Source organism: Myxine glutinosa, chromosome 1 (genome assembly GCF_964187855.1).
Source record: "Myxine glutinosa chromosome 1, kmMyxGlut1.1, whole genome shotgun sequence".
In the NCBI taxonomy this organism is placed as follows: Eukaryota; Metazoa; Chordata; class Myxini; order Myxiniformes; family Myxinidae; genus Myxine; species Myxine glutinosa.
The window spans coordinates 430,772,174-430,797,055 of NC_136261.1; the positions used below are offsets into that span (position 1 = coordinate 430,772,174).

General features: G+C 51.0%; 1 protein-coding gene across 5 annotated transcripts in view; it reads left to right on the forward strand.

The window, feature by feature from the left end:
* The window catches only part of LOC137416485 (uncharacterized), a 330,130-nt gene that overhangs the window by 288,457 nt on the left and 16,791 nt on the right, over window positions 1-24,882 (forward strand). For all 5 annotated transcript variants that reach the window (XM_078770667.1, XM_078770671.1, XM_078770670.1 and 2 more), the window contains 2 exons: window positions 713-1,145; window positions 23,549-23,689. In XM_078770667.1, coding sequence (XP_078626793.1) covers window positions 713-1,145; window positions 23,549-23,689 — 574 coding nt within the window. The remainder of the gene's footprint in view (window positions 1-712; window positions 1,146-23,548; window positions 23,690-24,882) is intronic.

A 24,882-nucleotide genomic window follows, 5' to 3' on the forward strand; every position in this document is an offset into this window, starting at 1 on the left:
AATCTGTGCTGTCGTCGTCAAGATCTCACGAGATCTCCCCAATCTCGTGAGGTCTTGACGAAGAAACCAAGTAAAGTTATTATAATTCTCCTTATATTTTATTTAATCCATTGCTGCAGACAGCTACATATAACTGTACGTTTCTGAGATGACAGGATTATGCGTGTTGAACCTGAAAAGTTCAACTTCCAGCAAAGTGGAGACTCCTTGGTGCATGAGTGAGACAATTGCAGTGAGAGGAAAATAAAAACAGGTTTATATGTACGTGTGTATTAAAAAAGAGAACCAACTCTGACCCTGAACGCGACGATCATGATGATGATGTCATATGCATAAATTATACTAACACATCACCTTCAAACTAAGATAGCATCCATGTGCTACTCAGGTCTTTGAAGACAGAGATTTTTGGTCACAAATACATGGAAATAGAGCGGCCAATGCAGCTTACGCCCTTATTATTGGCACATCAGGATAACGTTCTGGTCAATCATTTAGTTGTGACCATGCTTCACAGCTCAAAGGTGAGTGTGGCTGTTTCTTAGGTAGACTGTCAGTCTAAATGTGGTGAACAAGCTGGATATGTTTACTGTTTCGCTGGATACATGATCAAATTGGATAAGATAATAACTCACGAAAAATTCCAAACAGAGTAAAGAAAATAACATGTGTAACTTTTCTGTGATTAACATAAGCATTGTATCCTTGGCAGGTCATCGGTGAAATGGAGAGCTTCTTGGAATGGCTCAAGTCCCAAGGCCTGAGAGCAGAAACAGCACGAGCAGTGATTGATAAGCTTGGAATTGAGGATCAGAAGGTTATTCGAGCTTGTACTGAGTCGGATGCATTGCGGACCGAACTCCTATCTCTCTCCAAAGATAAATTACAATTTGCAATGTATGCTGACTTCTGTAAATTTGTGAATTCTTTTTCGAAGCCACAAGATGTCCTGATTGCGGGTTCTTCTCTTTTGGGAAGTATTTTCGTCAACTTGGAGAATGTTATTCTGGAACTTTCCAGTTTCTGTGAAAAGATTTTCAGATCCCAAAATGTGCAACGGGACAACGTTTCTGGTTTCTCTGGAATCGGGTTCAGTGATGTCAGCAGCCTCCACTCTCAGGATGATGGATCAAGACCCATGTCTGGTATGTGACTTTTGAATATGACATCGCTTGTCATCAAATATCTTGATGTTCCACCATTGTTTTTTTTTTTCTTTTAACTTGTATAATCTCTTTTGGTGCAGCTTTGTATTGTCTAATATGAATGTATTTTTGATGGAGGGTACAAGGTAAATTTGAGCTCACCTGGAACATATTTCCGGGGAGCTTATGGGATGGTGCGTTGTCAACCTCTTCTTCTCCTTCACTTGCAACTTCTTCTCCACAACTGCTGATGGGATTGTGACCAAACTTGGCTAAGATTATGTTTTGTGTGTTCGAACTCAAGTTTTTTCACGGCATTATAAAAAAATCGAGGTTTCAGGGTGCAGTAAAAAATGTAATTTGAGGCACATTTTAAACATTTTTTTAATGTAACCTTGTACATGCAATCAGCATTGATGCATTGAGGATCAGAAGGTTATTCGAGCTTGTACTGAGTCGGATGAAAGTCGGATGAAAGTCGACACATGAAATATCAACCTTTTTCGTTGACTTCTGCTTCATGTCCCAGGATTTAACATCACCGGTCAAAATGGAAAGGAAACCTTCAATTTGATTTTAGGTCTTTCCTGGTGGAACATGTTGCCATCTTTCAACTTTGCTTTTGGTGTGAAGCGTAGGGATTTGTGATGGCGTGCCATGCTTTGCTCTTGTAGTTTTTGTACCTCTCTTTCACCATGGATGGGCTCAACATTATTGTTGTTGTTGTTGTTGATGTTGTATATCCCTGGATAGTTCTCTTGAACAGGTCCACTGCACGGAGAAATCCAATCAATATCTCAGGAGTGACCCAGGGATCCCCCTCATCTAATATGATGTGCCCCACCATCTCTTATCCTTGTTTAAACAATGAAATTCATCGTATAATTCTTTATATCTTAGAAATAATAATAATAATAATAATTCATTTATTTTATATAGCGCTTTTCAGGAAGCCCAAAGACGCTTTGACAGAGTGCAAAACATAATGCATAACAACATAAAAACAATTTCAAAAGACAAGAATCAATAGGGAAATATTCAAAGCACAAAAGAGGGAGAAGGAGAAGCGATAGTCAGGGGTTAAATGCTGTGGGTTAAATGTTGAATGCAGTGTTGAACAGGTGGGTCTTGAGTGATGTTTTGAATGTGGTGAGTGAGGAGGAGTCTCTGATGGTGTGAGGAAGTGAGTTCCAGAGGGTGGGAGCAGCGACGGAGAAGGCCCTGTCCCCCCAGGATCTGAGTTTGGTCCGGATAGGGGGGGGGGGGGGGTCAGGAGGTTGGTACCAGCAGAGCGGAGGTTGCGGGTGGGATTGTGTCTGGAGAGTAGGTCAGCCAGGTAGGACGGGGCCAGGTTATGGAGGGCTTTGTAGGTCAAGAGGAGGATTTTGTGCTGGATTCTCTGGGAGATGGGGAGCCAGTGAAGCTTGTAAAGGACGGGGGTGATGTGGTCACGGGTCCGGGAATGGGTGAGTAGACGGGCAGCAGAGTTCTGAATGTATTGGAGTTTATTGGTGATTGTTGAGGGTGAACCATAGAGGAGGCTGTTGCAGTAGTCCAGACGGGAGGTGATGAAGGCGTGGATGAGAGTTTCTGCAGCCGTGGAGGAGAGGGATGGATGGAGACGGGCGATATTTTTCAGGTGAAAGAAGGCTGTCTTTGTGATCTGTCTAGTGTATTTGTCGAAAGAGAGGGTTTGGTCAAAGTTGATGCCAAGATTCCGGATGTGAGGGGAGGTGGACACTGGGATACCATCGATGTTGAGGGCAAAGTTATGGGTGGATTTTATGAGCGTTTTTGTGCCAATGATGATTATTTCAGATTTATCACAAAGTTTGAGGAAGTTGATTTGAAGCCAGGATTTTATTTCAGCGATGCAGTTTGTCAGGATAGAGTGGGTGGCAGTGGAGATGGGCTTGGTGTAGATGAAAAGCTGGATGTCATCGGCGAAGCAGTGGAATTGGAGACCATGACGGCGGATTAAGTGACCGAGGGGGGACAGGTAAAGGATGAAGAGTAGGGGTCCCAGAACTGAACCTTGGGGGAGGGGAGCAGTGGGGGATTTGCAGTTATTGATGGAGATGAACTGGCGTCTGTCAGAGGTATGATTTAATCCAAGAGAGGGCAGTGCCAGTAATGTTAAAGGTGGTTTCAAGTTGGGTGAGGAGGATGGTGTGATCGATGGTGTCAAAGGTGGCACTGAGGTCGAGGAGGATGAGAATGTTGAGGTTGCCAGCGTCAGAGGAGAGGAGAAGGTCGTTGGTGATATTTTGGTGAAGGAAATATTTTGTTGAACAATGTGAACGTTAAAAAAAAAAAACTTTCATTTAAAAACAAACTCCAACCCACTCGTTAATAAAACAAACAAAATGTGGAAATTGCTATTTTCCAAAAACAATTTGGTCTTCTAATGAAAAAATTATTATTAAATTTTGCAATGTTTATTTAAACCTAAATCAAGTTTTGAGTTGTGATTAACTAAATTTCAGGAACTGCAGTTTGGAGATCGACCATCTTTGTGCAGTATTGGGTAAAATATATTATCTTCTCTTATCCACCATCTCTTATCTTCTCTTAAACACCATCTCTTATCTTCTCTTATTCACCATCTCTTATCTTCTCTTATCCACCATCTCTTATCTTCTCTTATCCAACATCTCTTATCTTCTCTTTTCCACCATCTCTGTACTTCTCTTATCCACCATCTCTGATCTTCTCTTATCTACCATCTCTGATTTTCTCTTGACCACCATCTCTGATTTTCTCTTGTCCACCATCTCTGATCTTCTCTTATCCACCATCTCTGATCTTCTCTTATTTACCATCTCTTATCTTCTCTTATCCACCATCGCTGATCTTCTCTTATCGAGCATCTCTGATCTTCGCTTATCCAGCATCTCTTGTCTTCTCTCATCCAACATCTCTTATCTTCTCATGCACCATCTCTTATCTTCTCTTATCCACCCACTCTTATCCACCATCTCTTATCTTCTCTTATCCAACATCTCTTATCTTCTCTTATCCAACATATCTTAGCCTCCCCCATCCAAAACGATGATCTTTTCTACCCCGTTAAACAACCCAAAATCCACTTTTTCAAATTCAGTTTTCTTAACTGAAAGTCCAAATAGTGTCCATTTGTTTTATACCGTTTGCCACCCCCCTCTCCCTTCCACAGATCTCCCGTTTTCCTTCTCTTCTGTTGTTGTGCTTCCCTGTCTCTCCCCCTCTTGTCTCCCTCTCCCTCTATTGTATGTTTTATGTGTTTCTGTTCATGTTTTGTGTCTTATGTGTTAGCTCTTACACGAGGCTCGACTCTGTGTTTTCAAATGGTAACAATGTGTTGGCTCGAGTGAGGAACATCGTTTGTTACACCTTTCAAGCAACCACTGCTGACGAGTGTTGGAGAATGCTAATCGATGATATGCAGAATCTGTTTGTAATTATATCTCGAATAAACAGCTCAGTTCTTTGTTGCGGAAACCAATTTGTTGCGGACCTCGAGCTCGTCGACATGCAGAGGTGGGTTAAACCCTTTTCCCCCTCGGGCCTTCGAGTCCACGACCCACTTTACACTCGTGGGGTGGATTGCAGAGCAATTCCAGCTGCCACCCCCGTAGCGAGCGTGCGGAAGGATATCGGGTCGAATCCCCATGTACCTTCTATACACACGCTGCCATGAAGACGGGTGCTGGACCTCACACGGGTCACGCTGGTCTGATACGCCCGAGCGGTTTGCGTGTCACGTGACTCGTGTGCCGTTAATTCTTATTGAACCCGATTGAGCGGTTTTATTCGTACAGTGCGAATCCAATGGTGGGAAATGACGTGAACGGCCAAATGGATGCGAAAGAACACAGGTTTATTATACAATTTATACAAATGATCAGGGCAAAGAGACACAGAGCAGAAACGTATCGTCGTTAATCCCCGGACAAGCGCCCACTCACTCACGCGGGGAAAAGGATGAAGAAGGACGACTCGCTCCAAGCACGGTCGTTGGTGCTGTTCGCCCCGATCAGCTCGTTCGGCATGTCCCTGGGATGTTCGCGGCACGTGCAGGGAGTTCAGGCAAGGAGATCGTTGGCATCTGTGGCCCCGGGAGAGATCGTCCTCGCAATCGCTGTTAACAGGCAGCAGAGCGCAGGGCAGGGAGAGTTCGTGCTTTCTCTTTCGAAACACCTCTCTATGACCGAGGGAACTTAGCATGGAGGAGATCGTTCGGGGGCAGTGAGCAAGAGAGACCGATCACAGAGAAAGCTGGGGGCAGAGAGAGTTTGGGGGCCTGGGGCAGGGTCTTATAGCCCCTCCCCAGAGTCTTACCCGAATGTTCCAAGCCCCTCCCCCGGCTGCCGTTGTTGGCCACTCCCCTTGAGCGTTCATTGGCTGCCTTCCGCTTACCGGCCACTCCCCTGCAGCTCCTCCCTTGGGCCTTCTAGGCTTGTTCTGGGCAAAGCACATGGCATTCTAGCCCAATTGAGGCCTACACTTACTGGCCTGCTCAACGTATACTAACACAGGAAAGGAGACTATGCTTACATTTAATAGGAAATAACTGAACGAAAGCGAGGCTACATGTTGTGGTGCAACTACCTACGAGGGGGGGGGGGGGGACATTCTTTATTCGCAAAACTGCAACACTACCCACCTCTCTCCCCAGACTCGTCCCGAGTCGACCCCAACAGTGGAACGACCGGTAGAGCCTGGCATGCAAATTTACTATTACTTTAACATGTGACACATCTGTGTAATCCCCCTTGCATTTATTCTGACCCATGTGTGCGACATTTTTAACACTAGATATGTCCCCCCTAATGCGTTGAGCAGCTACTCTAACAGACTCGCACCCACAACTATCCGGGTATTTTCCGAATTTTCAAATTAAACACATAGCCAGTGGGCAACATTCTTATGCTTACAAGCATATATTTACAATACTACGACCCAAGCCCTGGATTTAAGGAAAGAATTGGAGGAAAGAAAATCAAGCACTTGATATGGCACTTGCTGCTTGCATCTTGCATCTTACATCTTCCGTGTGCGGCTAACAAAACCGGCTGGCCCTGACCGGTATACAGGCCATAGGAAGCATCAGGGCCATATAAATATTCATGTCTTCGCACTTGGCACACAATAGCACACAATGTCCTTTTATTTTACATTGCCAAGCAGGGCCACTCTCACGTGGTCCAACTGCGTGGCGACAGTGCCACTCAAACAGTGGTCCGATGGTGCAAAATGATTTGCAGCAAGATGCTGTACAGCAGAGGTGCGAGCCACAAGGCATGCGGTCCATAAGTGCAGCAAAGGTGCAGCAAGGTGGGTTTGGCAGCAAAGTGCTGCACAGGTCGGCCGCACAGGTGTAACATGGCAGAGTGGATGCTGCACAGTTCGGCCTCCAAAATGGTCCTGGGGCGGGGACGGAAGACCAGGCACAACAAGCAAAGGGAAAGGCACGCGGTAGTACATGCAAAACAAGGTGACCTGGCACCACCATACCTGGTGCGGTGTGAGGGACGCAGAAGAGCGAGCGGAGCAAGCTCGGCCCTAACCGTCCGTACCCCCCACCGTTGGCTACACTACCCGAGCCCCCCTTGTATTTACAATTCATCTCTACGTCTTGTCTCCCTTATCCCCCTCTATACCAAATTCGTCTCCAAATCCCTCCCAGGAAGGAAGGGATGGAACAAAGCAATGTCTCACTTACGTCATGATGCATCTTACTTCCAAACAGCTTACAGAGCTCTGGTCTGAAGCTCATCCTCCTCGGTGACTGGCTGTGGATAGTGCGAAGGGATATCTCATCCTCACTACACTAATAACATTACTCATTTAAACTACCCAGGGTCGTACCCTGTCAATCGGCCTCTTTAAACGATATGGTTCTAAGAACCCGAATTTCCACTGCCCACACTGTGGTGCCCTCGGAATTTGGGTCTCACCCCACAAACTTTCTCGCTGTGCCCTCGCACAATTTTGGGGCTGCGTCGTGTGGCTCTACCAGCAGGTCTTCCTACCTGCGCACCTCCGCCACTGAAGTCGCCTCCCGAGCTTGCCTGCTCCTCACGACTACTCTAACCGGTGAAGGCCCTCCCTGGCACTTACCCCCTATATGCCCACCTCGGCATCGGGTAACCCGGGTCCTTCCCTTGGATCCTCGGGCCCCACTCACACACTATCCTAACCGGCTCCCAGAGCCTACCTGCGGCCTTACCTGGCCGACAAGCTACCAGTGACGGAGTGCCCCAGTAACCATATGCACTAAATAAGCCACACGCCCAGCCATTCCACAGTCTACTGCACCCTATAAAACACTACTTTCTGCTACCCGCACCACAGGTGTCAATATCCATGCAATTTACGTCTGCCCTCTACCTGGCTTTACACTACCACCCCCCCCCCCCCCCCATTCAATCCTTCGCACCATGCATTCCACACCAAGCATTCCACACCTTTTATCTTGCACACACCTCTTATTCTTACACCTCAACACAATTCCATCCACACTACTACACAACTCCGTTTATTCTCACTCACAATCCTCAAACACACAGCATCATCTACCTAATTAATTTCCCCTAAAACTCGTGCTTCCCTCATCAGCCCTTTACACTATGCACACCCTTTTCTTTAACAACCACCTAAACTCTCTACGTCCCCTCTACAGTTCAGGTGTCACTACTTAATTATTGTCCCTAAAGTCGCTCTAAATCCCTATCATTATCCTAGCCCTCCCTCGGCTAGCTTCGGTGCCCCATGGAGGCAACCATTGCTGGCCCCTCCATGTGCCTAATACTGCCATCCCCCTAAACTAATGCTCATGCCCCCTCCTCCCCCCATGTGAGGAATGGTCAGTACCGCCCCCCACAATGGGGTGCAATACTCTGTCCTCTAAACTACGAACCCCTCCATGTGGAGGTACGTTGTCACGGCTCGGCCTCGCAGGGCCGAGCGTTCCATGCCGGTGGTTGGTCGCCTGTATATCGTGTCCGTCCGGCATTGACGAGCCGAGGGGGGAGGGATTGATGGGCCAAAGTGCCGGGCTCCATCCCTGCGCGGGGCCTCGCGGTCCCATGCACGATGACCCAACCGGCCACCATCCGAGCACCTCACCCAATAAGGTGCGTGGCTCCAAAACTGTAAACCACCCCTCGATCCTGGCCAACCACCCTTGCCACCATACAGCGCCAACCATACGGTACAGGGGCCGGAGACACGAACCGTGCACGCCGGTCCTTGTGAGACGATGCAGCACCGATCCCCTCCGGTCCCTGCGGCACGCAACTCACTGGGGCCTCGCGTATGGCACCCGTCCCACTAAGCGCTACCCCGGTCGGTGTCGATGCTTGAGCCGCGTCCTCACCACTCGTGACCCACTCCGCACTCGCACACCCAGGCACACATGCGCCCCTCACACACTCCGCTATCACACACTCCGGTGCACACTCTTCCCACACACACTCCGGTGCACACTCTTCCCACACACACTCCGGTGTGCACTCCTCTTTCACACACTCGGCCATCGCACACTCCAGTGCACACTTTTCTTCTACACACTCGGCCATCGCACACTCCGGTGCACACTCTTCCATTACACACTCCGGTGCGCATTCTCGCTCACACTCTGGTGCGCACTCCCACTCCTCGCACTCCGGTACGCACTCCCACTCCTCGCACTCCGGTATGCACTCTCTCTCACAATCCGTACCATCCTCTTGCTCCACGCACTCCGGTACGCTCTCCCTCTCACACCGCACAATGGGCCCTTCGCGAACGCCCGGGTCTCGCCTCTCTCCCAAGCTCGCCGAGCACCCGTTCACGCCAAACACATTCCCGCCATTAGCGCCACTCACCTCGGGGCTCTCCTTCCCCTGCTTCTCCACCAGCACCTGCAAACTTTTCATGGGGTTACCAAGCACGGCATCACGGTACAAACACGAACTTTGCGTGGATTCCATCTCTTCTTTCCGTGACTCCTTCTCTGTCTCACCCGTCTCTTCAACCCCAATTGTTTCTTCTTCTAACACGACGATCGTCGGCGCCCCTAGAATTTCCTTTTCCAACTCGACCTTCGCCGGCGCCCCCAAAATTTTCTTTCCCAATTTGACGATTGTCAGCTCCTCCACACCCCACATCACTACTCCCATAGCCCCAGTCAATTTGGCTGTGCTCCGCTTTAACTCACCCCCCACGTGCTCCTCGTATCGCTTCCCCCTGCACGTACCAACACGACCTCCTCGCTCATCGTACGCCCTATCTCCTCCTCTGCCTTTTTCATATCCCTCTTTGACGCTGCCCTCATCCTTTGCCTATCGCACCTGGCTTCGTCCCTCTGGGTATCCATTTTGTTTTCCAACCCATCCTTCATTTCCTTCATGTCTCTTCTTGATTTGTCCCTCCTGGGTATCCAATTTTTCCTTCAATCTATTCATTTCTTCACCCATATATGCCCTGAGTTGCACCATAAAAAGGCCCATATCCATTGGCACTGTGGGCTTGGCTTCTGCCGCCACGTGCGAGGCGCTGCCATTTTCTTCCCCTACTGCCACACCCTCATCAATTTCCTCCAATACCAACTCTTCCTGCTGGTCCTGGGCCATTAGTTTTTCCCAATTTATTATTCCCACCGGCATTTGGTCGCCTTGGCCAGCCATTGTACGAATTTAGTTTGATTTTAAAAACTAAATTTCGTCCACTCGTAATTTTGAGCACGTCAAGCGCACTCTAGGTCCAAATATCCCACTCCCGGACACCAATTTGTTCCGGGCTTCGAGCCCGTCGACGTACAGAGGGGGGTTAAACCCTTTTCCCTCTCGGGCCTTCGAGTCCACGAGGCCGCGACCCACTTTACACTCGTGGGGCGGATTGCGGAGCAATTCCAGCCGCCACGTTTGTCGCGAGCGTGCGGAAAGGTATCTGGTCGAATCCCCACGTACTTTCTATACACACGCCACCACGAGAACGGGGACTGGGCTCTCCTTATATATATGCAACGTCCGCTCACGGTCCACGATACTGCTCGCTGCCTGCCAGGGTTTCCCGCCACGACGCGATTCCACTCCTGGAGCCGGACCTCGATGCCCTACCATCTGCCCGGACCTTCTTTTCCTTCCAGCCATTCCTTCCTGCCATTCCCTGTCGTGTAAGTCTGTTTGTTTGTCCGGGGTTATAATATAAGACTGTTTTAAGGCTTGCCCTGTGTATCTGCTTCTTCCTCTTCCTGTACAGTCTTACCTTTCGTTTCTTCTTCATTTTGTATGCATAATTAATAAATATCTGGTATTCCTTTACTTTGGTTTCTTCTTCCCCCCAATCGCTTTAGTCCTTTCCCAATTGAGTACCTGTGGCGCGATTTGGCCAACCGCTATAGTCGGGTTTCATCTTTTGTTAACGGCGTGAGTCGTGGCTCACTTCGCTCGGCGTGTCCATTACAGCCGCGGCTTGGGTGGGGCTCATTTCCTTGCTTACCGGAAGGCACTGGTACTTAGGTCATAGGACTAATTGGCCTACTACCCTATTCTGCGCTGACCGGAAGTGACATCATAGCTCCAGGACTCGGACGGCCAGTGTGATAGACGAGAGGATTAAACCCCCCCTTGGTAAGGGAAGTGCCGAAACCGAGATCCGTAACAATATTTATGGATGTGCATTGAGAGTGCGTACCGCATTTGGCACTGCCAAACCGTTTGGCACCAAAAGGAAACACGTTTGTAAAAGAGCAAGAACCCTGCGTCCAGAACAATTGAAGTCAGGAGTGAGAATCGAATCTGGGATGCTATCAGCGGCACCCCAAAAATTATAAGGAGTGTCAGGTGAAATTCTGTTTCAAATAATTATACAGGTATGTCAAGCCAAGGTGAGCAGGACCTGGTGGGCTAACTTGAGGAGGATATGGAGGAGCTAATGGCCCAGGAAGCTGTATATGAATGTAACATTGTGGGAGAAGGACCATGAGGGGCAGCAGTAGAGGTGCCGAAAGCGATCGAGTGCCCAACCCTCCACTTACCCTCCCCCCCCCCCCCCTCCTCCCCACAACCAGCCCCTAGCCCCTAATGGCACGTTATAGTGGGTCGCCATTGCCATCGCACTCTGGCAGCGACCAGGTGATGTTGTGGATTCGTCAACTAATGGCACAGATGACGATGAAAATGGAGGAGGGACAAGGTGGCTGACATAAGGCATGACATGCATGTGACAGGCAGAGGTAATGGCTGATATGAAGGCTATGGGCAATGAGATAGCCGCAACGCTCGAGGCTGTGTGGGGAGAGGCGTGGAAGCATGTGGATGGCGTCCGGAATGAGATGGGGGCAGGTGAAGCTAGAATGATGGACGAGACAAATGGGGTAAAAGAAGAGGTGAATGGACTTAAACAGGGAAAAAAAGGACTTGTGGAGGGGGAAAAAAGAACGACGAGCAAATCAGAAGAAATACAGAATCTCAGGGCAGCTCATAAGGGCAAGTAAGAAAGAATGTAAAATGGGACATGATGACCTAACACAGAAGATAGAAGAAATGGGATGAACGATCAAGACAAAAGAATGGAAAATGAAAGAGAATGGAAGACATTAAAGTAATCTTAGAAGAAGAACTAAAAGGGGAAAAGCGGAAAATAATAAAGATAGAAAAATGAAAAGGATAAAAGCAAAGAAGAATGATTAGAGACAAGTGAGAGGACAAAGAATGTTGAGGAGTAGATCGTGGAATGTGTAGAAACAATGTGTAAGGATCGGGATAACGCATGGCAGGTGCAGGTGGTGAGGATGTGAGCGATCAAAACGGACCACGACGAGGTGTGGCTTTGTAAGCTGGAGTTAATGCATGATGTGAAAGGGTGCATGCCGAGCTGAGGTAGAATAAAGAACCCGGAATTTTTTGAGTGCCGAGCCTGAGTGTAACGGAGTGTGTGCCACGAGCGTGCAGAGTGGAGTGCATGAACGAGCGAGAGTACGGGTCATGTACCGACTCAGTCGAGGTTGACCGTTACCTTGACTGAGGGGAGGGGTGAGGTTACCGAACAGGAAATATTTTAAATGCTGGGATGTTCTCATCCTGTGTGCAGGAGATTAAAAAGAACAGGTTTGTAATCCGTACCGGTCCAAAGAGGTCAGATTTCGAGGAATATTGTCACTGTGTAGCGGCTACCGCTGGGTTTACACAATTGCCTTGCACCTACCGAGGACGCGGAGCGATCACCATGCCGGGCTCGTCCAGGACGTCCGGGCCTGCCCGCTCTCGACTTGCCAGGCCTCGTCCGGGACGCCCGGGCACGCCCGGCCATGCCCGCTCTCGACTTGCCAGGCCGCGTCCAGGTCGCCTGGGCACGCCCCCTCTCACCTTTCCCGGGAAAACGCTCCAGGATAATGTGTATATATATTGCTGCCCGATAAACGGGCTTTTCAGAGTACCCAAGTTGATTTGACACAATAAAGAAACTCGGATGAATTCCAGCTTTTTGTCGCATCCATTCTTCCGATTAACGTTGGAGCATAGCTCCTACATTGGTGACCCCACATGGACACGGCAGTTGTCCTCAAACTGCCTACCTTCTGGGAGGCTCAGGCGGCGGTTTGGTTCACCCAGGCGGACTCCCTGTTCGCCCTGCGAGGCATCACGGCCGAAGACACCCGCTTCCACCATGTGGTAGCAGCGCTCGGCTCAACCACCGCGGCCCGCGCCCTCAGCCTCCTCCAGCGCCCGCCAGTCGCTGACAAATACGACGCGATTAAAAAGCTCCTCCTCGACGCTTTCGACCCCTCATCAGCGGAACGCACACGGCGCCTGCTCGACCTGCCCGAGCTCGGCGACACGCGCCCGTCCGAGCGCATGGACGACATGCTTTCACTGCTCGGCGAGCACTTTCCGGAATTCCTGTTCTGGGAGCTGTTCCTCCGTCAGCTGCCTAGCCCAGTACGCCTCGCCCTGGCAAGCACGACGATCACGGATCGCCGCGCCCTCGCCAGGGAAGCCGACAAGATCTCCGCGGCAGGCCAACGCATTGGAGCAGTGACCTGGGGCCCACCGCTGTCCGAAGCAATGCCCATGGCGCCCGAGCACCCGGCACGGTCACCGAACTGCCGACGCAATTGGCGGCCGCTACGCCATGCCGACCACCTCCAGCACGACGACCGGAGCCTCCACCTGACCAGGCATGGTGTTATTATCATGCCAGGTTCGGACAGAAGGCCAGGACATGCCGACCCCCGTGCACCTTCGGCAAGCTGGGAAACGGCCGGGCCGGCGTTCATTAGCAGCCATGAGTGCCGGCCACACGGGAAACTTATTTTTCATCACGGACAAAGCGTCCGGACGGCGCTTCCTGTGCGACACCGGCGCCCAACTGAGCGTCATACCCGCCTCCGATGAGGACAGGCAGTCCGCGGTTTGCGGCCCCTCCTTGGTTGCGGCCAACGGATCGGCCATCCGCACCTTCAGTCCGCGCAATGTCACCCTCTGCTTCGGCGGCCAACGCTTTAATTGGACTTTTGTAACCGCAAGTGTGCCCATGGCTCTGCTAGGCGCCACCTTCCTCTGCGCACACAGACTGCTGGTGGACGTCCAACGGCGTCGCCTCATCAACGCCGAGACCTTCAGCTCCCTGGTATGCACAAAACGCAGCTCCGCTCCGACCGAGCTGGCATGCGCCCTTCCGGCGGCGAACGAGTTTGCTCGCCTGCTCGCCTGCTCAGAGTTCCCGGCTCTCACGCAGCCGACGTTTTTGGCCGTCGCAGTACGACATGGGATCGAGCACCACATACCAACCACGGGCCCGCCCGTCTACGCCAGAGCCCGCCGCCTCGACCCAGCCAAGCTCGCCGTGGCCAAAGCCGAGTTCGACGCTTTGGAACACCTCGGCATCGTGCGGCGCTCCGATAGCGCGTGGGCTTCGCCACTACACATCGTCCCAAAACCAGGGGGCGGCTGGCGCCCATGTGGCGACTACCACCGCCTTAACGACGCCACCACCCCCGACAGGTATCCGATCTTGCACATCCAAGACTTCTCCACCCGTTTGGCAGGACGGGTCATTTTTTCAAAAATCGATTTAATACGGGGATATCACCAGGTACCTGTCAGGGCGGCCGACGTCCCAAAAACGGCCATCATCACGCCGTTCGGCTTATTCGAATTCCTGTGAATGCCATTTGGCCTCAAGAACGCGGCTCAGGCATTCCTGCGCTTGATGGACGGCGTGCTGCGCGACCTGCCGTTCCTCTTCGTTTACCTGTACGACATCCTCGTCGCCAGCACTTCCCAGGCCGAGCACCTCCTCCACCTCCGAACACTGTTCGGGCGCCTCAGCGAGCACGGCCTCATCGTCAACCCAGCCAAATGCCACTTCGGCACGATGGCCGTTGATTTTTGGGGCCACCATATCACCAAGAACGGGGCCATGCCGCTGCCAACCAAGGTCGAGGCCATCACCACGTTTCCGCGTCCCCGCTCCATAAAGGCCCTGCAGGAATTCCTGGGAATGGTGAATTTCTATCACCGCTTCGTGCCCCGCGCTGCTCAACTCATGCGGCCCCTCTAAGAAGCCCTCCGGGGCACGCCGGCCAAGCATGACGTCGTCTGGTCCGCAGCAATGGACGCGGCCTTTAAAAGCTCAAAGCGGGCCCTCGCCGACGCAACACTGCTCGCTCACCCGGTGCTCAACGCTCCCATCGCCCTCACCACAGATGCCTCCGACTATGCGGTGGGCGCCGCACATGAGCAATGGGTGAATGGGGTTTGGCAGCCACTCGCTTTATCCAGCCAGCAACTCCGGCCGAACGAGCTCAAATATAGCACGTTTGACCGTGAGCTCCTCGGTCTACACCTGGCCGTTCACCATTTCCGCCACCTCCTGGAGGGCCGACCCTTCACGGCATTTGTCGACCACAAGCCGTTGGTTTATGCAATGGCCAAGGTCACGGAGCCGTGGTTGGCCCGCTAACAGCGCCACCTCTCCGCCGTGTCGGAGTTTACCACGGACATCCGGCACGTCGCCGGCAAAGACAACGCCGTGGCCGACTGGCTTTCTCGGGCCAGCGCGAACGCGGTCCACCTCGGCGTGGACTTCGCGCTTATGGCGGCGGACCAAACCACCGACACCACGGTGCAAGCCCTCCGGGCGGCGGACACGGGCCTCCGCCTGGCCGACATCCCCTTTGCGGACACTGTCCTGCTCTGCGACGTCTCCCAAGGCCAGCCTCGCCCCATCGTGCCCGTTACCTGGCAACGCCGCATCTTCACCTCCCTCAACGGCCTTTCCCACCCGGGCCGGAAAGTTTCCCAGAAGCTGGTGTCGGCGCAATTCGTCTGGCACGGCCTTCGACGGGACATCTGCTATTGGACCAGCACCTGCACAGCCTGCCAACAGGCCAAGGTCCACCGACACACCCAGGCCCCGCTGGCACCTTTCACCGTGCCCAAACGACGTTTCGACCACGTCAACGTGGACCTCGTGGGCCCCCTCCCCCCATCACTGGGGTTTCACACACCTGCTCACCATGGTGGACAGGACCACCAGATGGCCGGAGGCCATTCCCCTCGTCTCCACCACCACCGCCGACGTGGCGCAGGCTTTCATCGCCACCTGGGTCGCCCGCTTCGGCACACCGGCGGACATCTCGTTGGACCGTGGACCGCAGTTCACCTCCGAGCTGTGGGGCACGGTCGCCCGCAACCTGGGGGTCAAGCTCCACCGTACTACGGCCTACCACCCCCAAGCCAAATGGGTTGTGCGTGCGATTCCACCGCTCCATGAAGGCCGCGCTCATGGCCGGCCTTCAGGACGGCGGTTGGGCGGACCGGCTGCCATGGGTCCTTTTGGGCCTCCGCACGGCCCCCAAGGAGGACCTCCGGGCGTCCACCGCCGAGCTTGTCTACGGCCAGGCGCTGTGCATCCCGGGCGAATTCGTGCCCGACGCTACCAGTCCCTGGTCCGCAGCTCACCAGCGCTCGGACCTCCAGGAGACCGCCCGACGGTTTGCCCCCATGCCAACGTCCCACCACGGTGACCCCCAGTCCTACGTCCCCCCAGCGCTTTGCACAGTGGAGTACGTTTTTGTGCGTCATGACGCACATCGGGGGCCACTCCGGCCGCCGTACGACGGGTCCTTCCGGGTCCTGCGACGGGACGACAAGTCGTTCGTCATCGACATCGGCGGCCGGTCGGACCGGATTGCGGTGGACCGCCTCAAGCCGGCGCACCTGGACATCGACCAACCGCCACGGTTGGCCCTTCCGCCGCGGTGAGGCCGCCCCCCGTCCACGGTGCCCCCCACTCGACTGCCCACCACCACACCGGACCCCTCCTCCCCGCCCCCCACGACCTGCCAGGGGTCGCTTAGACCGGGTCATCAGGACCCCCCTTAATTGACCCTGCCGGTGCAAGTCGATTCTGGGGGGACATGTGTAGCAGCTACCGCTGGGTTTACACAATCGCCTTGCACCTACCGAGGACGCGGAGCGATCACCATGCCGGGCTCATCCAGGACACCCGGGCATGCCCGCTCTCGACTTGCCAGGCCGCATCCAGGATGCCTGGGCACACCCCCTCTCGCCTTTCCCGGGCAAACGCTCCAGGATAATGTGTATATATATTGCTGCCCGATAAACGGGCTTTTCAGAGTACCCGAGTTGATTTGACACAATAAAGAAACTCGGACGAATTCCAGCTTTTTGTCGCGTCCATTCTTCCGATTTACGTTGGAGCATAGCTCCGCCAACTGTGTGTTAACGGTCCGTGCCATCAAAACGTCCGAATGCAGATGATTGAAAAAAAATTCCCAAAGAATGGTGTGCGGCTGAGTGTGCGCGGCACAAATGGCAAATTCAGCTGCGGGATCTCCGCGGAAAGGCTCATATGTAAAGTAGTGTGTAAACTGTCATGGGGTGACCCATGTGTGTGAATGGAGTGAGATTGACTGTGGAGTGGATCGTGTGAATAAATGTTGTGCGAGAGATCGTGAGATGGTCGGCGTGTGTACGTTGTGTGCGCTGGTCTGCGAGGCAATTTGGGGATGTGTACCATATGTACCACGGTGCGGGAAGGGGCATGGTGAAGGTTACGGAGCTGCGCGTATGTGTGTGACGTCTGTGGAGGTTCCACAGCATGAGCAGTGGATGTGGAGAAGACGTCCGTGTTCCCCGGTGGAAATCCGCCGAATGTGAGTGCGAACATTTATATGAAATGGCAGGTTATGGATGTGCCGCCGAACTTTCCCACAGGGGGAATCACATGGGATAGAATATTTAGTGAGGATGCGGATTAAAAGCTGGAACACCAGAGCTAGAGCTGCTGTTTGAACGCGCTGGGCACCCGGGGGAAAAGCTGCCTACCTGTTTATGCCATGGAAGGATCACCTGCCGAGATAAATTGTGTTGCCAGGTTTGGCGGTCTCAATCGGTGACAGTCGTTGCTTAACATCCCGTTAGGCCGCAAACCTATCCACGGCACGGCGTCCTGCGGGTCCAGAGGTCGGGGAGAGTCCGAGAAGTCCCACCTCGTGATGCACCCAAAACCCCAAACCCAAAACCCCATGTCTGCAACAATATTTTCACTCTATCTGCTGCTTGGGAGGCAAACAAAATTGCAAATCATTCCAAACCAGAGTTTTTTTTTTTGTTTGTTTTTTTTTGCATACTGAATCGAGGCTCGTGAAAGAGGTAACATTAACTTCACAACAAATCGACCAGACAAACAAAATACACAAAAGGAGGGAGCGGAATACGAGATGGGGAGAAAAGGGGAAGCACACACACACACAACATCCGAGAGCAGGGAGATGTGTGGAAGGGAGAGGGCCCGGGGGGAGGAGTCATGGGAAGGGGGGGGGGGAGGGAGAAGTATAAAGCACAAGGACACCAAGGACTTCCAGGACAGAAGTTGGTATTTCAAAAAGTGGAATTGGGGTGAAATTAGCGGGGGTAGAAAAGATCAAGGTTTTGGATGGGGGAAGATTAGAGATGGTGGTGAACAGCTGTTTTAAAGACTTGGAGGGTGGAGTGGGATTGAAGAGAGTGAGGGAGTTTGTTCCAGAGGTGGGAGAAAAGAGAAAAGAGGAATGAAGGAGTGAAGGTGAGCAGAGAGTCTTGATTTTGGCAGTTTAACCAAAAGAGGGTTGCAGGCGGATCTTGTGCGACCTGTAGGAATATTTGCGGGACAGAGCCCAGAGAAAGCTGGGGGGGGGGGCAAGGCCAGAGAGGAGTCGGTAGAAGACGGAAAGACCACCAACCTGCCTGCGGTGAGTGAGTGAGAGGCCCTTGGAGTTAGCTTCATCGCGGGAGATTCCAATGATTATGAATGCTTTGGTTTCAACAGCGTGAAGGCGAGCTAGGTGTGAGGCAGGAGCACCAGCCCAGAGGGGAGAGCAGTATTCCATTGAGCTGTGGATGAAAGCCTTGTATGTGGTGAGGAGCTCAGGTGTGCCAAGGAAGTACTTTGCACGACGGAGGATGCCCAGTCGGCGACTGGCTTTGGAGGCCAGATTTGAAATGTGGTTTTTCCAGGAAAGATCATGGCAGATAGTGAGACCCAAAAGCTTGAGTGACAGAACTTCTTGGAGAGTATTATTCAGAAAGTGGATGGGAGGGTTGTCCAGTCGGTCTTTTCGGAGAGACATCGTAAGAGTGTGAGATTTGTCAGGATTGAAAGACATGTTCCACTTGTTTGCCCAGTCTGTGATTTTGTCAAGGTCTGCAGAGAGTGAGGAGGCTGCAGACTGCCGATCTGAGGGATGAAGAATGGAGCGACAGAGAGTAGAGTCATCAGCAAAGAGATAGAGAGGATTTTCAAGAGAGTCAGAGAGATCATTGATGAAGACCAGAAAAAGCACAGGGCCCAGAACACTGCCTTGGGGAACTCCAGCCTGAACAGGAAGAGGAGATGAGAGAAACCCATTCAGGGCCACACGTTGACTACGACTAGAGAGGAAGTCCGCCAGCCATGCGTGGAGATTTCCATGGATACCAAAAGAGGAGAGTTTGGTGAGCAGTGCGGGGTGCCAGACCGTATCGAAGGCACGTGATATGTCAAGGGAGACTGCTCTAATTTCCTGTTTGGCATTGAGGACCTCCATCCATTGTTGAGAAAGCAGAAGCAGCATGTCCAGAGTGGAGTGTCCAGGTCTGAAACCAAATTGATGATCAGAGATCAAGCCATTGGAGAAGAGCAAAGATTTCATATCTGAAGCAATGATGGATTCCATGACTTTGCTGATATTTGGGAGAAGGCTGATTGGTCTGTAGTTTGTTGGGATCTGTTTTTGCACCTTTTTTGTGCAAAGCGGTGATGTTGGCAGATTTTCAAGCAGATGGAAGATGACCTTGAGCAAAAGAGAGGGTGAAGAGAACAGAGAGGGGGAGTGAAAGAGCGGAAGAACATGATTTTAGGACCCGTGGGCTGATGCCGTCAGGTCCAGTTGCAGAATCAGAGTCGAGGGTTGACAGAAACTTTTCCACTTTGTCAGGAGGAAAGGACACAGAGTCCAGGAGCAGCTGGGTACGACTGGGTATGGTGGGTACAGAGAAGGATGGGTTTGGGACACAAGATTTAGAGGCAAACACAGAGTTGAGGCATTCAGCTTTTTCACGTGCGGAGTCAGCCGTGTGGTCATTTAAGGTGAGGGAGGGGATGGAGGGGGAACAAACACCAGACACAGATTTCACCAGACGCCACCAGGATTTGGAAGAGGGAGACATAAGAGAGTTCTGTCCTGAGGACGGAGAGATATTGTTTCCTGGCTCTCCAGAAGGTGGGCACACACCTGTTTCGGGCTTTGTGAAAGGAAATGAGATTTCCTTCCGTTGGATTTGCTTTCCAGGAGACGAAAGCAAGTTGTTTCTGGGCAATAGTCTCACCACAAGATTCCGTGTACCATGGATGGGAGGAAGGGTATGACAACTGAAGACGAGAAGAGATAAATCTGTGCATGAGAGAGAGCAATTTACTTTGGAAGAATTCACAGGATGAGTTGATGTCAGAGGCAGTAGAGATGGGAGACCAGTCCAGATGATTGATGGCTGCTTGAAGACCGTGCCAGTTGGCCTGACTGAAATGCCAGACTCGTCGACGCTGAGGATGCTCTCTGAAAATGGTCAGAGAGATGTCCACTTTAACAAGCACATGATCAGAAGAGCCGATTGGAGCAGAAGAAGAGCAGCAGACATTTTCAGGGAAGTTAGTCATAACCAAGTCCAGAAGAGAAGATTCTCCGTTGACTGAGATCCGGGTTGGGAAATTGACAGATTGTGTCAGTCCCAGTGAGTCACAGAAGTCCTTTGCTGAAGAGCCATGGCTGGTGAGAGAGGTACCCACCCCCAGCCAACTGGCATGGTGACAGTTGAAATCACCACATATGAGGAAGAGAGAGTTGGGATGGGTAGATAGAAGTTGGTCCATATTATCAGACAGTGAGATGTAGATGGAGTCATCACTGTTTGGTGGACGGTACAACACGCATATGAACAAAAGGTGGGAGCGAAGGGGAAGCCGTAGCCAAAGGTATTCCTGGGGGTGAGGTGGAGAGAGGGCAGTGCAGGGCGAGTGAGGAAGAGTTTTTTTTATAAAGATTGCAACCCCACCTCCAGGACGAGGCTCAGGTCTATCATACCGGAGGAGGGAGTAACCTGGGAGAGATACCAAGGAATCAGACACATCATGAAGGAGGAAGGTTTCTGTTAAGCAGATCACGTCTGGTTTGTCAGAAGCAACCTCTATGGAGAGATCAGTTAAGTTTGAGCGAAGGCCCCGGATGTTTGAGGTCCATACTGTTAAGGAAGAGGAAGGCGGAGCATCGGATACTGAACAGGGGCGGGGGGAGCGGTAGGGCAGGATGTGGAAGAGGAGGAAGAGGTAGGGAGAGCTGTTGCAGGTGTGTCAGAGATTACAGAATAGCTTGGAGAAAGGGAAGAATGGGGTGGACAAAAGGTTTGATGGTGTTTGGGTGAGGCGCAGTGAGGTGTTATTTGAGGAGGGGGAAGAGTGAGGCAGAAGGTTGAGGAAGATGAAGATAAGATAAAGGTGAAATTTGGAAGGGGGAAGAAGCGGGGAGGACGCTTTGAGGAGGAGGGGTGAGAGGGGAGTCTAGGAGGGGAGGAGTGAGGGAGAGTCTCGGAGGGGAGGGTGTGGGGCGAGTTTAGGAGGGAAGGGGCAGGGGGGGGAGATTTGAAAGGGATGGGTGTTTGGGAAGATTTGGGGGGGAGGGGCAAGGCGGAAGATTTGACAGAGATGCGTGATGGGGAAGATTTGGAGGGGAGGGGTGTGATTGGATTTTGAAAAGTGTACGATTTATGGGAAACGAACATTTATTGCAAAATGAGTTACTTGAGACATTCGAGTCAAAAATACGTTTGAGGACGCTGAAGGGTGGGTGGAGTTCTGGAGAGTTAGGGAATGAATGAAAGATGCACTGTAAGAGATGGAATTTTTTTTTTGAATGAATAGATTTGGTGAGCAATTCGAAAGCATCCTTTTATAGAAGAAGTAGAAAAAAGTGTTATAGAATATGACATAATAATAAAGTTCTTCAGGGGACAGATGAAACATGTATTAACAACTTGATCACGTGATCTCGCGCAACGTTGTCGAACAACGAAAGAACAAATAACGAAGAACGAAAGAGCAAAAGAACGAAGAACGAAAGAACAAATAAGAACGCACAAGCGGATAAGAACAGGGAAGGGAAAAAAAAAATTTGTTTTTTTTTATGAGATTTTAAAACAAGGGAGTATGGGTGAAAAGACCGTGAAAAGCAGAGACCGAAAGTAGATGCAGCGCGATCAAAGAACCGCTGAGACAAAAAACAAAAGCCTCAAGCCAAGGTCTGAGGACACGTTAGCCGACTAGTACTACACCGGGCCTCAGAATACACGATACGAAAAAACCGACGATTCTGTGCACAGGTATGAAAAACCAACACCGAGAAACCTATTAAAGTCACCCCAATAGGTACATGCACCGAAAGAAAGATAAAGATACGACAAAAACACAATGTGAAAGATCACTTAGCTTCGAAAGCGTGAGCGCATGGAACAGCTTCGAATAGACGTGACCTCGCCGTGATCGTGAGTTGCTGTTTATAATGACATTATAAAGGACACAAACAACAGGCACAAATAACTAATGTGACGTGTTGGATTGAGTGATGTAATAGACACTGTGCAACGTCAGTAAATTCCAGGATTTTTTAAAGATGAATTTTACAATGTTTATTTTATTTATTTTGAATTAAATACTTGAACACAGTTGAACACAAATCGCCTTCTTGTTACTTCCACTAACCTTCAGGTTGGCATGCTTCAATAGTGCTTAACATCCGGAATTTTTATTTATGACAATATTTAACTTCATTTATAACTTGCTTGAAACGAAGTTCCTGGGAGCTTATGCGGTGGTGCGTCGTCAATCCGTCCATCACTCGGAAAACACTTGCAACTTCTTCTCCACAACCGCTGATGGGATTGTGACCAAACTTGACACAAATTATATTTGTTAGGTTATGACTACAGTTTGTTGATGGCATTTTAAAAATTCGGTGTCTAAAAGGGTCTACCGGGGATCAAAGTGGATCCAGTTTGCCCCCCTCCCCCCCCAACACCCTCCCCAAAATAGGAATTGGCTTTTCCTCTGAAATTACACACACTATTTCGATGAAACTTGACCACAACCTTCATCACTTGGGATGTACCAATGTTTGTTCACAGCACTAAGAAAATCGAAGTCTAAGGGACTCAACAGGGTGTGGGGGGGGGGGCATTTGGGTCCCGGTTTGACCCCCCCAAAATAGATATATGCTTTCTTCTCTGAAACTACACACACAATTTTGATGACACTTGACCACAACCTTCACCACCCGTGCTGTACAAAAGTTTGTTCACCATATTTTAAAAAATCTGCCCCTTTGGGGTTCTATTGGGTGGGCGGGGGGGGGGCAGGGGCTGCCCTCCAAAATAGGTATTTGCTTTCTTCTCAGAAACTACACATCCAATTCCAATGAAACTTGACAACAGCATTCCATTCATCACCCATTATGTACCAACGTTTTTTCCCGGCATTTTAAAAATCAGGGTCAACGGTAGTCTATTGGGGGGGGGGGGGGGGGAGGGAGGGAAGTTGCTCCTCAAAATAGTTTTTTTTTCTTTCTTTGTTTAAAGTCTTGTGATTATGTTAGTATGATTGCACATGCTACCCTGTCTTCCAGCATCCAATGAAATTGGTTAAAAATGCCATGATACGGTTTAAAATACCTATACTCGGTGTAGTATACTGCATTATTCTACCAGGTGAGCACCCAGAGGTATTGCTCCGATGGTTATTTTTAAAGTGAAGTACACATTCCATGATGCAACATGTTCTATGAACTCTCAAGATGGTTCTCAATCCCATTTCCCTGCAAGGGACTGACGCTAATTTGTACATAGGTGATGTCTATCCTGTAAATGTGGAAGGCAAACAACACAACAACGATTTATCTGTCACAGATGATTCAAAATGTGCTTCTGCAAAGAAAGGTTCAGATGATATTCGCATGACAAATGGAAGTGCCTCCTGTTTTGCAACTGGTGAGTGGAAATGTAAAAAAATTAACATACTGTCGTGTGGTTTGGCTCAGTTAAGACCGAGCGTCACCACGGATGAATCAAACTTAACGAGGCATCCGGGTCAATTTCAGATTTGCAATACACGAGCAGGAGGAAGGGGGAGGGGAGAGGAAGAAGCGGCGAGATTTACCTGACACGATCTCGCTGGCAGTCCTCAACCTGCAGGAAATTAAATCAAGCGAACGAAAACCTAATTCAATGTACAAAAAGAAACACGTTTATTGAACGGAACCCGAGAACAATGGACGAGTCGGTAAATAAATGTCCTAAATTGGGATCCCACACACAGCACTTCCACAACAGCACAGGGGAAGGAATTAAATAAAAGAATCGTCGCGTTATGTTCTGTGGTGCGTCCTATCTGTCTCTGGATGTGTAACATCCGTCGTCCAATGCGGCTCCGGTTGGCGCAAAGAAAGGCCTCGATGCGCCCCCGTTTGCACGCTGCTGGGCCCAAGCCCGCCCATGCATGGCAGGCTTCGCGTCCCCGCATGAAGCGAGCAAGGGCGTGCAACCTGCCTCCGCAGCTGTGCAGCGTCCTCATCGGGTTCGGCATGGCCCTCCGATGCACCCAACGTTTGTGGCGAGTGAGTCGCAGATGAAGGGACCAAATGAGGAGGGCGAGGGAGGAAGGAAGGTCTGGGAAGGCAGAAGCCAAAGCGAGAAGAAAGGTCGAGACGGAGGTCTGGGCAGAATGGATCCAGGAACGAGAAGGGAAAATGTTGGCACACATACGTTCACCACCAAAGCCCGGACTGAAGTGACAAAATGTCCGCCACTCCAAGTCTCTTGTTCGGCATGCTCTGACATCAGCCGGGCCTCTCCCCAATTCATGAGTCCCCTCCCACCAGTCGTGCGACGCAACCACCAACCCTTCGCTGTCCATCCATCGTGCGGTGGGCGTGGCCTCAGCCTGCCTTGTACGATGTTCCATTGCCATGGTGGCATACTGGGCGGCGGCCTCCTGCTTGTCTTTCCGGTTTGTTTTATCTTCAGTCATTGTATGGGGGGGGGGGGGGGATTTAATAAATGTGGTGCACTAAGGGCCTATCTAATGTCTATGGGGTGTATTGCCATAAGGGACACAGGTATGCTCACAGAGGGAACGACACACAATGGAGTTAGCATATTCCCTACAACTACTTAACATGCCC